At 53.7% G+C, this 15,188-nt stretch overlaps 1 protein-coding gene across 3 annotated transcripts in view; it reads right to left on the bottom strand.

Annotated features, from left to right (window-relative positions):
* The window catches only part of ENG (endoglin), a 34,871-nt gene that overhangs the window by 12,839 nt on the left and 6,844 nt on the right, over positions 1-15,188 (bottom strand). For all 3 annotated transcript variants that reach the window (XM_046665131.1, XM_046665122.1, XM_046665114.1), the window contains one exon: positions 8,400-8,542. In XM_046665131.1, coding sequence (XP_046521087.1) covers positions 8,400-8,542 — 143 coding nt within the window. The remainder of the gene's footprint in view (positions 1-8,399; positions 8,543-15,188) is intronic.

The raw sequence follows: 15,188 nt of genomic DNA on the forward strand, positions 1-15,188 counted from the left end.
TTTGCTGAATGAATGAAGATTATTCCCAGCAAATCGAAAGAGATTTCTTTTTTAAATGTGAGGAGCCTGAACTTCATCCTGTAGTTGATCAAGGTTTGTTATTTCTGTTGTGCACCTGCTCTGTGCAGAGTCTGCGAGCATCTGTGACTTAGAGAGCAGCTTGTGCCCTTTCTCTGTCCCTACGCAGCAGCATCAAGGCATCAACCCCTCCCCAGTTTGCAGTATTCCTGTTTACCTTACTATTTTAAACTACTAAAATACCCATATTTTTGTTAATACCACTATTTTGATATTTTGTAAGAATGTGAAGTTGAAATCATTTATGCCTTGAAAGGTACCTACTGCTTTAAAAATTTTAATTGATCATGGTGTACGCATTTAAAGTGCTTTCATAACAACAACAATAATAAGACCCAACACCTATATAGTGCTTACTACGTGCCGGGACTGTCCTAAATGCTTTACATATTGATTCATTTAATCCTCACAACAACAACCCTGAGAGGTAGGCACTGTTATTACTCTCACTTACAGATGAGGAAACAAGGCACAGAGAGGTGAAGTCATTTGCCCAAGATCATACAGCAAGTAAGTACGGAGCTGGGATGTGGACCTCTTCCTCTCCTTATTCCCGAAAAGAAAAAGAACACAGCGATCCACAAAACAAAGCTTGTGTTGAAAGAACAACCTCTACTCTCCTCAAAGATTTTCTGAGCCAGTGGAGTGGGAATAGGTGACTTCTGAAACTGACACAGGTACATGCGTCAGAAGCCTGGCCACGGACTCACGGGGACAAGGAAGAAGAGAAACACATTCCTGGAACACAAATTCCAGCTGCTCTCAAAAGCTGGCAGTCTCCACAAAGAGACAAAAAGCCAACCCCCGAAATCTCCTCAAACTTATCAAGAAGGAGAGAGCCGTTTCAAGATGAAGACATAAGTGGAAAGTTTTCAGATTCCACTTCTAATTATCTTCTGGCCATTTCCCTAAGTGATGTCAAAGAGTCAGAGAGTTTCAGCTACTGGAAAAATCTGCTCAGAAATATTTCCGTTACTCAGTAATGACACCATAATCACTCCTTGTTTGTAAGTTTGCTCTTTAAAACAAAAAAGAACAAATAATATTATTGTTTTCCATGTTTCCCAAATAACTTTTTTCATTTTATTTATTTATTTTTTTTGAGAAATATTAGCCCTGAGCCAACATCTGCCTCCAATACTCCTCTTTTTTTGCTGAGAAAGATTGGCACTGAGCTAATGTCTGTGCCCATCTTCCTCTATTTTATATGTGGCTCGCCTGCCACAGCATGGCTTGATAAGCAGTGCTAGGTCTGTGCCAGGCATCCAAACTGGTAAACCCTGGGCTGCTGAGGCAGAGCACGTGAACTTAACCACTACGCCACTGGACCTGCCTCACTTTTTTCCATTTTAGTGAGCTGTCTAGGTTGCTTATTTTTGAATAATTCTTTTTATGCTAATTTATAGTAGAATGATAAGATATGTTTCAAATTTATGTTTGCGTAAATTCACATTTTTGATTAATTAATGTTTTCTAACGGGTTTATAACTTTCGGTTTTTGAAATATCTTGTTTCACCGATTTTTAAAAAGATTACGTGTTCTAAACACTTTAAGAATTAAATGCTGCGTTTAATATCCTATTTTGGTAAAACATGAAATACAAATCAAAATGTCAGAACTGACATTTTGTTCCAGGATTGTGATCACTGCTTGAAATCAGCCAAAGCGAAGGGAGACCCCCCTCCGTGGTGTCAGGAAAGGCCCGGGCAGAGCCGAGCTGCCAGAATCTTGGAGAATGGACCCACCCAGCCTCCTTAGCTGAACAATTGAATATGATTGCACAACTCCGCGTATTTACTAAAAATCACTCAATTGTACACTTTAAATGGGCAAATTTTATCTCCATAAAGCTGTTGAAAAACAAGAGTTGAATATCAGTCATTTCACATGGGTCCACCCGACCCGTGGCTGGCCCTGTGCTGAGCACGGTGCAGGCACTCTCACTGAAGCAGGGTCAAGTGTTCTCCCATCTTACAGATGTGGCAACTGAGGCTCCGGGAGGGAACTGCTGAGGAGTGGCAAAGCCAGGTACCCGGTACTCAGGACCCTGGTGCCAGAGTGGGGCCCACAGCCTCTCGACCTGTGGCCAGCTCACCTAGGCTGTGTCCTCCCTCTCAACCCCGCTGCTCGTCCAGATAGTCCCACAGTGCATCAATGTCCAGCCCCATCTGTCTGTCCTCACCTAGAGGAGTGAACTTTGGGGCCTTGTACACGGCGAATAGATGGGCCCCATGGTTTGGAGATGCCACAGGCTGCAGTAGGCAAGGTGACAGGTCCCCTGCCCCTTGGACACCCACAGGCCGAGAGTGCTGCGGGTGACAGAAGCAGCAGCTGGGAGCGCAGCCCCTGAGCTGGGAGGAAAGAGCCCTGTGAACATCCATTTCTGCTGCCTGCAACTGTTCCTGTTCCTCTGTGCCTCAGTTTCCCCATCTGTGAAACGGGGGTAGGACAGGGTTGGGAACTAATACCAGATGGGGCTCTGGATAAAGGAAGTTAAAAAAGAGAAGTGAAGGTCAGAGCTGGGTCATGCCTAGGGGGAGGGCATTAGGAGACTGGAACTTTGTGACGTTTGTCATGACACTCAGCTCTTCTGCCAGAGCTCTCACATCAAACCCACCACTCAGTTGTCACCACGTCCATCCCTGTAGAGTTGGGGGCTTGGAGGGGGGTGGAGGCTGACGCCCAAAGATGGGCAGTCAGGGGCCAGGGCCACACAGCAAGAGAGCAGTGTGGAAACTCAGGGAGGCTGAGGGCTGGCCTCTCTGGGGTCTCTGGGCTCCCGGGCCGAGCTGAAGGCCAGCTGGTTACCAGAAAAAGCCAGTCAGGGTTTCCACAGCAAACATTTCCATCCCGTGGCCCTGACTCATCGACGCGGTCACTCACACACACACTGACTTCTCTCTTCCCTCCCATCCCGGAGCCCAGAGGCAGAGAGAGGGGCCTGCCTCCCCTCCCACCTCCAAGCTCCCACTCTTCCGAATGGCATCCTGGGAATTCCGGGAGCCTAGCCGAGGAGGGCAGGCCGGCCCCACTCTGCAACCTGGGCCAGCGTGGGCCTGCCCCGGCCCCCTCCCTGAGCGGGTAGGCGGGAGACCGTGTTTCTATTTTTGTGCCAGTGTCCCACAGATGCCATTGTTGGCCCAGCAGTCGATGGCGGGAAGGGGGAATTTCAGTGAGGAGGGCCTGAGCACTAGTAGCCACTTATAGAAAGTCGCTTCCAGCAATTCTTCTGAGTGGAGCCTTGGGGCTGCCTGCAGCCCCCACCCTCCTAGGGCTAGACTGGAGCCGGCCAGATTGGAGCCAGCCGGCCCTCTGTCCACCTCAACAGACTCAGATGGTACACACAGGCAGGGTGGCAGGGGAAGGGGTCAAAGCTGGACTGGCCCGAATTCAAATGCAGGCTCAGTCATCAGCCTGTGACCCTGGCCAGTTACTTCCCCTCTGGAGCCTCAGTTTCCTGATCTGAAAAATGGACTGAACAATTGCCCACTTCATAGGCTTGTGAAGATTTGGTGAGATTCTACCTGCAAAGTGCCCAGCCAAATACATAGTAGATCGGCCTTCACGACCTCCACTTCCCTCCTTGCCCCCTCAGCCAGAGGAGTGCCGCGGTTTGGGGGCTGGGGAGGTTAGCATTAGAGCTGGGCAGCAGTTAGCTGGAACTGGGACCCGCCTCAGCCGCACCTCATGGTGGCAACCCCTCTCTGGGCCTCAGTCCCTCCATCCGTGCAGGGAGGAGTGGAGCTCAATGATGTTCTAGTATCGTGCGGCCCTGGACTCCATCCTGCCTCCTGTGGGTCCCAGTGTTTGGCATCTAGGAGTCGTGGTCTCTAGCCAGGTGGCCACGGGCTCCCAGAAGCCCTTGGAGAGACAGGCTACTTTCCCCAGCTGAGGACCCCCGGTCAGTCGTGTCCTCCCCACCTCCCCAGTTCATTTGCCTGTCTGAGAGGCCAGCACTGGGCCCAGCCTGGGGCTTCTGAGCTGTCAAAGGTGGACAGGAAGAAGGCACAGCTCTGTCCTCCAGGAGTTTGGTAGAGAACAAGACAACCAGCAATGAACAGCAAGGGACACCACTAACCCCTTGGGGATGGCCGATCAGCAAATGCTTATATGCATGTATATTTCCCCTTCCTTCCATTATCCATCCACTCATCCACCCAACCCCCCATCCATCCATTCATCCATCCATCTGATTTTTATTCCCAGACTGACCCTGAGCTAGACAATAGGCATACAGCATTAAGAGAGCAGATGCAATCCTGCCCAGCCTGTCTGACCCCCAGTTCATGCCCCTCCACCAAGCCTGCCCCCAAGATCTACAAAGCTTGGGTCAAGAATACAAACGGCAGCCCCTGCCCCCCGGCTCACCTCCCGCATCTTCACACGTACATGTGTGGACAACCCAGCCTGGATGCCCAAGTGCTGCTGTGCCCACCCCCCACCGATAGTCACCTCGCACACCCTTCAGGTCTAGGGGAGCCTATGGCAGCCATGCAGTGCCCCCTCTAGAGGACGGACAAGAAAGAGCCCCGGGCAGCAATGGGAGGGGGCTCAACACATTCTGGCAGAGAAGCCTGGAATAGGGTACCCTGGGGGAGGCACGCAGGTTCCAGGTGGCCATGTCGTTTTAGCCCTGCAGATTTCCCACCCCAGGGGGAGGGGTGTAACTGGAACTGGATCAGAGAGGGGCCGCTAAATGTGGGGCCCCACTTGCCCACGTCTGAGGACGGCACTGCTTTCCACAGGCCTTCACAGCCTCCCAGGATGGTCTGGGGAAGCCCAGGGCCCCTCCTGCTCTCCCTCTGCCTGAGCAGCCTTGCCTGCCCCTCTGGCCAGGAGTGAGTCAGGGCTAGAGGCCGGTGGGTTTGTCTGCTTGGGGGTGGGTGGGGCATCGTCAGCTCCTTGAGTTTGCCCAGAAGTGGGGTGAATCAGCGGCTGCCCCAGCTCTGGCCTGGCTGCCTGGGGTTTGTTAGGAGGACAGCAGATCAGTGCAGGCGGCCTGACGGGAATCGCTGAGACACCAGGCCGGTTTCCTGTCTCCGCGGGTCAGGATGTAACCCTGGGCCCCCTCCCGGAATCCAGGCTCCGGCCTGCCCTTTGGGGACCCGGCGAGAAAGAGCCCCTGCCCAGTGGCCCCCTCGTCTGTCTGCAAACCTCCCGAACACACACACACACACACACACACACACACACACACACACACACGCCCGAACCTCTCTTCCCCGAGGCTCTTGGCTGCCACAGCTCATCTGCCGCCCACCCACAGGAAATCTGAGGAATCAGAGGCTGTGCAGGGGTGGACGGGAAAGCCGTTTCTTTGTGCCAGGGTTTGAAGAAGGCGGCCACAAGTCGGGAGGGGTTGGGCTGGTTGCCGAGACAGCTGCCATCCACGCTAACACTGCCAGCTCATGGTTTTTGCTTCGAGGTCTGTGCTCAAGCAGTGCCCTCTGCCAGGAATGCCCTTGGCCCCCTCTCTGTATGGCTAGACACTGGGAGCCATTTCCCTAATGCCCTCCTCCCTCCACAGTCAGTGCTCATCTTCTTGGGACCCACAGTCCCCTGTACCCACTGCCCCACATTGTCAATTCCGTCACTCAATACCAGGGCTGCTGATGCCCACCTCTGCCTCCCCTGGTCTAGGGGTGGCTCAAGGGCAGGAGTGGGCTGCTTTCTCTCTGCACCATCCATGTCCATCACAGGCCGGGCACAGGGCAGGCATCTGGCGAGGACCGCTTAAGGGGACTGTCAGGCATGGACCCCATTCTTGGGGGCTGCCCGGAGAGGAAGGTGCCTCCCAGAGAAACCACAGGTCCTTCAGTGTCACAGCAGTAGGGCCTGGGGGGACCACAGACTCCACCCTCAGGGCAGGGAGGCCAGGAGCATCCAGGAGGAGGCCCAGCAATGTCAGGCTGGACCTCGGCTGCCTCCTCTGGAAATGGGTTCACAGTCCCTGCCTCAGCGACCTGGGAGCAATAACCTTTGGGGACCAAATCAGTTGACCTATGTGAAGATGTTCTGTAAACTACAGCAAGCCGGGCAAAATGAGTGTATTTACAGGTGGGACACAGAGCTCACAGAGGAGACATGACAATAACAACAGCATAGCTACTGTGTATCAAGCAGTCACTCTGGGCAGGCCTGCGCTCCACACTTTACCGGCACTACCCTACTCGATTCTCACAGCCCCCCGCAAGGTGGGGACCATTCTCATCTCCATGTTTCCCATGGGAAAACCAAGGTGGTGCTGCCGGTGGGGGAGCCAAAGTTCAAATGGAAGACTGTCTGGCTCCGGAGGCCATGTTCTTAACCTTTGCATCAAAGTCATATAGCAGTGCATTCATTCATTCATTCATACATTCAACAGTTGTTTGTAACATGTCAGGTCCTGGGCCAGATTCTCATACCCTGTGACTCTTCGGTGAGTCCCTGAGCCCAGAAAATGGGTGTCTGTTGGAGAGTGGGGAGACGGAGCTCCGTCTGCACACCTGGCACTAAATGAAGTGCCAGCCAGTGACAGATCCAGGACTGGCGCCCCGGTCTCCCGAACCTGAGCTCTCTCTCCACCACCTCCTCAAACAAACACGCCTGGCAGTCCTGGAGCTTGCAGCCTGGCTCCTTGAACTAAAAGGCACATGCTCCATGCACAGAATTCTCTAGAAGAGGCAGGGGGTGACAGGGAGATTCTGTTGTCATGAGCTCTAGGATGACATGCGTTACAATGGCTCTCTGCCATCCCCCTAAAAATCCTCCAATGACTGTCACTGCCAACAGGACAAAAACCAAACTCCTTAGCATGGCGATGAGGCCTTTTCCGTCTCCCTAGCCCTGCCCCAAGGTGAACTGTAAGCTCCTGCCGCAGCAACCACACGCGACCCCAACCGCGGCCCACTTCCCTGCCTTGTGCTCCCTCCATCCTTTCCATCCTCTGCCTCCCCACCCCCGACCTCCTTCACTTGGTGAGCTCCCGGTCATCCTTAGTGTTGTCATTTCCTCCGGGAAGCCCTGCCTCATCTCACAGCAGCTGGGGTACCCCTGCCCTGTGCTCCCCGAGAAAGTGCCAATCACCTGGACCCTGGCTGTCTGTCTACACGTGTGTCTCCCATAGCCCTGGGCACGTGGCGGGGGGGCCTTCCTCTGACTGGCCTGCTGTTGAGTGATTAGGCTAGGGGGATCCCAGTCACCCGGAGTGGGCACAGAGACCTGAACATCTGGACGAACAAAATGGACTTACAGAGGGCAATCTAATTTTCCACATCATTACCAAACTTGAAAAAAATTACAATGGCTCCAAAAAGCACATAACGTTTGTGTGGCACTATCTGTGGTTTTGGGGATTATCGAAGCCCACAGTCCTCGCGGCAGGCGGGGCGGTGGGGAGCAGGCCCCCCGCGATATTGGTGGTCTGGGCGCCGTCTTATCACTGCACAAACGCCGGGCAACCCAACAGTCCCCGAGGCAGTTTGTCCCTAAGTTTACTCTGAGCTGACGCCACTGAATTGCTGTCAGGACCCAAGGCCACATCAGCCAGGTGTGGCCTCCAGCCCAGACATGGCCTGAACACTGAGACCCACCAGGAAGCCAGGGGACAGCCCAGTGGAGTCTCGGGGGAGCTGGTGTCAGCTCTCGCCCTGAGCATGTGACCTCACCTCTCTAGGCCTCCGTTTCCTCCTCTGAAAAGTACGGGTCCTAACAGAGCCTGACAGATGGGCCCTTGAGAGGCTCAATATGTGTACGATGTTTATCAGTTCCCGGCACTTAGTAGGCCTAGCACACAGTAAGCACTCAATCAATGTGTTATTATTATTGAGGGACCTTAGACAAACTGATGGTGGACGTCAGGAGTGTTCTTGTGGGGAGAAGAGTCCCCAAGGTGGCATCACTCTCTCTGTGGGGCTGCCTGGCCAGCTCACAGATGTCCAATGGGGGACATTTCAGGGCAGGAGATTTGGGATCCGCTGAGGGAAGCACTTGCTCAAAGTCAGAGCTGCCTAGAGCACAGCTGTGTCCACTGAGAAGCAGTGACGGCCCACCACGGAGGGGCGTGAGCCGCAGCTGCCTGGTCCACTGCTCCACTGGGTCGTGGCCAAACCCAGTCCTCCCCACCTGGGTCTTGTGGTCGTATCCAGAAGATTGCCCTGATCCTGGCCCCAGAAATAGCACCTCTCATAGGCCCTGTGAGATGCCCATGTCACCCTCCTGGCAAGGGCCGTGGTGAGGCCTAAGCCCATCACTCCAGGGACAGCCACAGGAAGGCTCCCCTCATCCCATCGCCCCGGGCCTTCCTCGGGGTCCCCACCCAACCGTGCCATCGGTCACTCACCCTTGGGAACTCCAGGAAGAGGATGTGGACTTCAAGGTTAGTGTTGGGCACCTGAGCCACACAGCCCTCAGAAACCTGGCTAGTGGCATATGTCACCTTGGGGTCCGCCGGCTGTAGGTCACAACGGATGGTTTCTGCAAGACCTGTCGAGAAAGCACAGCCGGAGAGATCAGGTAAGAATAGGTTGGTGACAATTACTCCCACTTTCTGAATGTCTCCCAGGTGCTTGGCACTGACTTAGGGATTTGCTGCATCTTCACAGTTACCCTACCAAGTGGATATCATTACATCCTTTCCACAGATGAAGAAACTGAGGATCAGAAAGGAAAAATCTCTTGCCTGAGATCATAGTGCTACTAGGTGTAGGGCTGACATATAAAATGCAGGACACCCAGTTAACTTTGAATAAATAAAAAATGAATAGTTTTTTAAAGGATAAGTATATCCCAAATATTGCACAGGATATACTTATACTAAGTTTTTCTCCATTGTTTATCTGAAATTCAAATTCAACTGGGCATCCTATACTTTTATTTGCTGCATCATCTGGTGACCATAACTGTGTGACAGGGCCCACACGTGCGGGCCCCAAGCTTCCAGGCTGGTTCACTCCAGAGGAAGGCGAGAGCTGAGATCAGGAGTCAGAACTTCTCCTCTTGTGTCTCAAGGAGGCCAAGAAGAATGGGTCAAGGAGGGTTGAGTCTCCTGGCCCCAAGGGACAGAGTGAGCCAAAAGGGCGGCCCAGGTTGGGAAGGCGGCTGCCAGAGGAGGCTGCTGAGCTCGCCACTGGGCTGCCCGGAAATGCAGGTCCTGAGGGAAGGGAATGGAATTTCACCCCGACCCAGCAGAGGAGGAAGAGGAAATGAGGCCCCTACACCTCGTCCTAAGGAATGTGCCGGGGCAGGGGCCTCCGGAGGAGGGAAGGAGCACAGAGAAGGGGAGACTGTTTGGAAGTTTGTGTCTCCATCTTGTCGCGCTCACTTCCTGTTTTCTTGGAGATCAAAGATGGGCGCGGAGGGACTGGCCGCACGTCCAGCCGACGCCAGCTCAGAGGAGGGGGCAGGGAGGCCTCTTCTGAATGGCAGGCTACTGGGCTGTCTTTTGCCCTTCGTGCCTCCGTCCCCACCTTTCCACCGCCTGCTTGGCCTGAGGACCCCCAGAGGTCAAAGCAGGACACAAGATGGCCGCCGTTGGCCATGCAACATCATCCATCAGCAACAGCTTGGGAAGGATAAGCTCAGGAAGAGGACATGTGGCCACCATGGGGGCCTCAGGCCTTGTAAGTCCTCACCCTGGCCTGGTCCTGTGGGCCAGGGACTCCAGAGTGCCTGGGGAATGTGGCATTTTGGTCGAAAGCAAGGTCCCTGGAGCCAGGCCAACCTGGGCTGGAATCTCAGGCCCAACACAAGCTGTGTGGCTTTAGTGAGCAATTTCACCCCTTGGAGCTTCAGTCTCCTCGTCTGGAACAGGACAAGGACAGGACCCACAACCCGTAGAGGCTGTTGAGAGGACTGCCCGAGATGGTACACAGTAGTTCTTTTTGTCACAGTTATTTGATTGACTTCAGTCACTGGAGAAGCATTGATTGTCAAAGGTGGGGGTGGTGTCTCTGGCCAGCGACTCCCTCACCCCAGGAGACTCAAGGGCTGGCACCATCTCCTGCTGTCCCACCCCTTTGTGACCCACCAACCCCTCGGAGCTCCCCACCCTCCCCCTTTCCCCAGCAGTGAACACAGGCTTCTTGGCTGTTACCTAGTCTGCGCGCCTCCTATGCAGATGGGGAGACTGAGGCCGGAGAGGCGGGAGGGGCCAGAGTCATACCACACGTGGCTGACCAGGCTGGACCTCGTCCTCACCTCGCCCCACATGACCCGGGTCTGGCCTGCAGATTAGCGCAGCGCCTTCCTCCTTCCCTCCGGACTTTCCCTGCCCCCTCCTCAGACTTCCAGGAACCCCAGTTCCTCCCGGATCGCTGGGGCCGCCCGGCCGCCTCCTCCATGCCGTCAGCGGGAGAGGCCACAGGCCTGGCCATTATGTAATGATCAGATAACAGGCCAGGCTGGGAGATCAGATAAGAGGTCCATTTATTTTGGGGCCTTTTCGAATCCTGGCCGCCCCCACCCCGCAGACGAGAATGGGGAGACAGGAGGGAGTGTGACGCCCGGCCGTCTCCCGGAGCCGAGCCGGAGGCGGGCCCAGACAGAGCTGAAAACAATCCCCTGGCACCAAGGGAAACCGGGGCCTCCCGGGACCCAGTCAGGGGAGGCGCCGCTGGGGGCCTGGGTGACTGGCCGGAGTGAGAGACCTGGGAGCCACCTCCCACCTCTGCCCCTGTCCTCCTCCTCCCCATCCCACAAGCACAGAGCCACCTCGGGGCTTCCCAAACGGCCACCCCCAGCATCTCGGGAGGCCACAGAGGGTAACGGTCCAGAAAAGCAGCTCTGGAGCCAGACTGGCTTCGGTCAAATCCTAACTCTGTCTCTTAAACAGCAGGTCACCTTGAGCAAAAAAAAGCCTAACTTCTCGGAGCCTCAGTTTCCCCACTTGCAAAACAGCTTCCATTCTGCTTCCTGGGAGCCAGGTACAGTTTCGAGGCTTTCCATGAGTTCACTCATTTGATCGTCACAGCAGCCCTGCCAGGGGGGTACTGTTATTGTAACTATTTGACACGCTGGGAAACTGAAATTAGGGAGGTGCAAGAATTTGCCCAAGGTTACCTAGCTATTAAGTGGCAGGGGCTGTATCTGAACCCAGACGACTCAGCTCCAGTACCCAGCACCCACTTCGCAGGTTGTGTGTCAGCTTGGTGAGGTGGCCCGTGCAACGAGCCTGGTACCAAGAAAGTGTCCTGGACACATGAGCTGAAATAATTTCGTGATTCCAGGGCAGACCCTTTTGACAAGCGTCTTTTCTGCTCTCTCTCTTCTTCAGCCACCCAGCCACCCCTTTCTCCTTTTGGGGTCCACTTATAGTCTCATAGATTTCTCTCCTTCCAGCCCAAACACTCCCCACCAGGCCCGGCCACTAGCAAGGCCTCCAAACTCCTTCCTCCAGTCTTGCCTTGGCTCCCCAGTGCCTGCAGGGTCAAGTCCACACTCCACAACCTGGAACGGAATTAAAAAGTGCAGGGATACCATAGATGCCAAAGGTTCGGATCCTGATTCTGCCACCTTCCAGCTGCCTTTCCATGCCTCAGTGTTACTATCTGTAAAGTGGGGATGGTGATAATCCCAATACCCTCCTCATCGAGTTGGTGAGAACATTGGTAACATACACATGTTGGTACATGCACGGTGCCGAGCAGGCTCCTGATGTGTGAGGATTGCTCAGGAACTGGCACTGCTGTCACGATTATTTATGCCCGGTCAGTGGGGAGATGTGAGCTTTTCCTTCAAACTCCTTGCTCCTTGCCTCTACCATGCCCTTTCCCGGACCAATGGTCTTCCTTTATTTGGCCACTTGGTCAACTTCTACTCATCCTTCAAAACCCTGTTGTGAAAATCTCATCAGAACCCATCCGGTTGCGCTCTAGGTGAGAGGGTCACTGTAGGTGCAGGAAAGTGACCAAATGCCCGGGGTGAGAAGATCTGACAACAGGGAGCTCCTCATCATCTCCCCTAAGGCAGTACAGCACAGTGGTTAGGCCCAGCGCTCAATCCCCAGCTGCTCACTTCTGGGCTGCGTCACTCGGGCAAATTCCTTCACCTGCCTGTGCCCCAGCCTCCTCGGCTGTAGAACAGGGGTGACAGGAGTGTCCGCTTCATCGGGCTTTGGGGAAGATTAAGGCTGATAGTACAATGACGGGTCTAGAGCAGTGTCTGGCGTATAATAAACACTAAATCAATGTCAGCCGTTATATTTGTCTCTTCTCCCTCACCCCTCTCACAGGTACTGAAGTCAGCTCGGCCCTGGATGAGGGTCCTCCTCAGCCTCCAGGGCTGATGCCCCAAAGCCAGGGCTGGAGCCAGGCAGGAGGACCCAGGGGACCCAGGAGCCTGGGTTTCCCAGCCGCCCACACCCCGGCTGCCGAACCTGCAGGGAAATGAAGCTGGGCTCCGCAGCAGACAGCCTGGGCTTGAAATCTGGACCTGTCACTTGTCCCGAGCCTTGATTTCCTCATCTGTAAACTGGGTACGGAGACAAAGAGCTGCCTAATGCTCTGGGGACACAGAAGCGGTGGCTCCCTCCGTCTTGCCCAGATCCCCCCTCAGGCCCTCAAGTGAATAGACCAGGCCTGTCCTCAGAAGGCCCAGCACTGTCCCGTCTGTGACCACGAGAGAGGGTCTCTCTCTCTCTCTGGTCTTAGTGCCGCCATCCATCTGGCTGAGATGAGAGAGAATCCTAATGGTCGTGTCTCCCCGTCCCCAGGCACCCACCCTCTCCTGACTCACACAGCTCCTCCTGCAACCTCTTTTTCTTCCTGGCAAATGGGAAGCTGCCCCAAATGCAGCCTCTAAGGGATGGATATTTGTGGTCTCTGTCCTATGTAGTTAGTCCTCTCTAAAGAGTCCCAGACCCCCACACAGGTGGCTGGCGGCAGGGGGCTCCAAGTCACACCTCTGCCCCATGCTCCAGCAAACACTCACGGACGCATAGGAAACACTCTTTAATCCCAGCCGCCCAACAAGGGCCCCAGACCCCACCACCCCACTGCTGGGACTCTATCCAAGTGAAATATTCCAAAATACAGGAAAAGGTACACGTATCAAAAATGTGCACGGAGGTGGTATTTATAACTAGCCCCAAAGGGGAAACCACCTAAATATTCAACAATAGGGGATTCATTGTCAAACGATGGGATGACACATTTAAGGGAAAGAATATTCCAGAACCACAATGGGACAGTTATGGAGTCTACGTGACAACATAGAAACCTTCTGGGATGTAAGAAGGAGACACAAGACTCCCATGTGTTAATCCACCTGCATTAAAATTACCTTAAAAAGCTACGAAAATGAGTAAGCAATCCACCGGCATGCTAACAACATCTGTATTCGTAAAGGAGTTTGGGAGCTAATTTTTTCTCCTCTTATCTATTTTCTCTGAGGAGCACGCTGAAGTGAATATATGGTTAATATATTGCTGTTTAAAAGATCTCTAAATGTCTGTTCTTAAAAAAAGATTCCAACATGCCGAAAAAGCGTGTCTTAGAAAGTAAAAATCCCCTAGAGAAACCCAGTGCTAGGAGAGAGCGACATCAGGATTCTCTCTGTGCATCTTGTGAGTTATCACTCCTCATTCTTACAGAAGGGGGATCCATGCTGTTTGGGTTCCTAACAGGGTGTCCCCAGCAGGGTAGATATAGATGTAGCTTTTCCTTGTTAATGGCTGCATGGTATTCCCCTGAGTAATAATTCATTTAATGAGGCCCAGGCCGATGGCCCTTCTGGCGGTTTCCGGTTGCTGGGTTTTTGTTACAGGTACCTACAGACCATACATCTTTACAAGTTGCACAAATAATGCCATAGGGCTGACTTCTGAAGGGTGAGTTGTTACACAAGTTACGATTTTGAGAGATTCTGCCAAGCTGTGTTCCCGGAAGGCTGGACCCCTTTGGGGCCCTGTTTCGGACCCATTTCACCCCCTCCAGTCTGAATGAGGGTGCCTGGTCACTCCCACCCCTGCCCCGGTGTGGAGATCTGGGTTCCACGCCCTGGCCCAGACCTCCATCTGCCCTCTACCGGCCTCAGTTTCCCCAACTGTATATGAGTTGGGCTGGATGGTGTGGAAAGGCCTTGAGCCCTGTGATGGCCAGGGTGCTGGGACCTGCTCACAGGAGCAGACTGATAAATTTTCAGAAGTTTTTCCAACTGGCTATTAAACACAGCTATTATTAAAAATAAAATTTTAAGCTTCATTTAATTTAGCTTAATTTAATTATATATATTTTTAAAAGGTAATAAATATCAAAACTCATTACTTCCTAATTATTTTACTCCATTTTACTATCATCTATGCTCTTGAGGTTATCTACGCCTTTCAGATCTGTGTGGTGGAAATGCCAGATAAAGGTGGACTGCCAGGCACAGCATCCTGGCTCTGGTGCTCCCTGCCATGCACAGCATCCCGGCTCCGAGTCTGGGCTCGGTAGCTTGAAGTCAGCCGGGTGGGAACATTCACACCACGGAAATTGGCAAACGCTCCCCCCTACCCCTGTTGTTGATTACCTGCCAGCACGCCCCTGCCTTTGATCCTATAAAACCAGGCCCTAGAGATCTGCATGGATCTTTCTCTGATGACCAAGAGGAAGAGAGCGTTATCAAGCTAGAAGTGTGGAGGAGGCAGGAGAAAGGCAGGGCAGCCTGGAGGCGCATGGTGGGGTTCAGGTAGGGCTTGTCTGAGCTGTGTGAACCTGGCAGGTCACAGCCTCCACTTCCTGTCCTGTAAAATGGGGTGATAATGGCAGCCATCTTGCAGAGTTATGGCCAGCTGTATGGAGAGGGGCTGCCACATCCCATGTAGTTAGGAGCAAGTGTTCTTGGAGTGACAGGCCTGGGGTCGAATCCCTGCGATGTCACTTAATGTCGGAGACCCAGTTCTTGTCCTTCAGTGAGGCTGTGGTAAGAGCTTTAGAGACCAAGGCTTAGGGACTTTAAAATGTGTGTGTCGGGGGTGGGGGGGGTGGCCACTGCTGCTGCTGTTCCGGTTCTCAGCCCCCCCCACCCCCCGATCCTTTAGGGAGTTCCTAGATACGCCATGGGTGAGGGGTGTCCACAGGGCCATCCTGTGGCTTTAGGTGGATGAAAGGCAGGGTCCAGCGAGGCCCCAGCGAGTGGGATGAGGGTGACG

This window comes from Equus quagga, chromosome 1 (genome assembly GCF_021613505.1).
Source record: "Equus quagga isolate Etosha38 chromosome 1, UCLA_HA_Equagga_1.0, whole genome shotgun sequence".
NCBI lineage: Eukaryota > Metazoa > Chordata > Mammalia > Perissodactyla > Equidae > Equus > Equus quagga.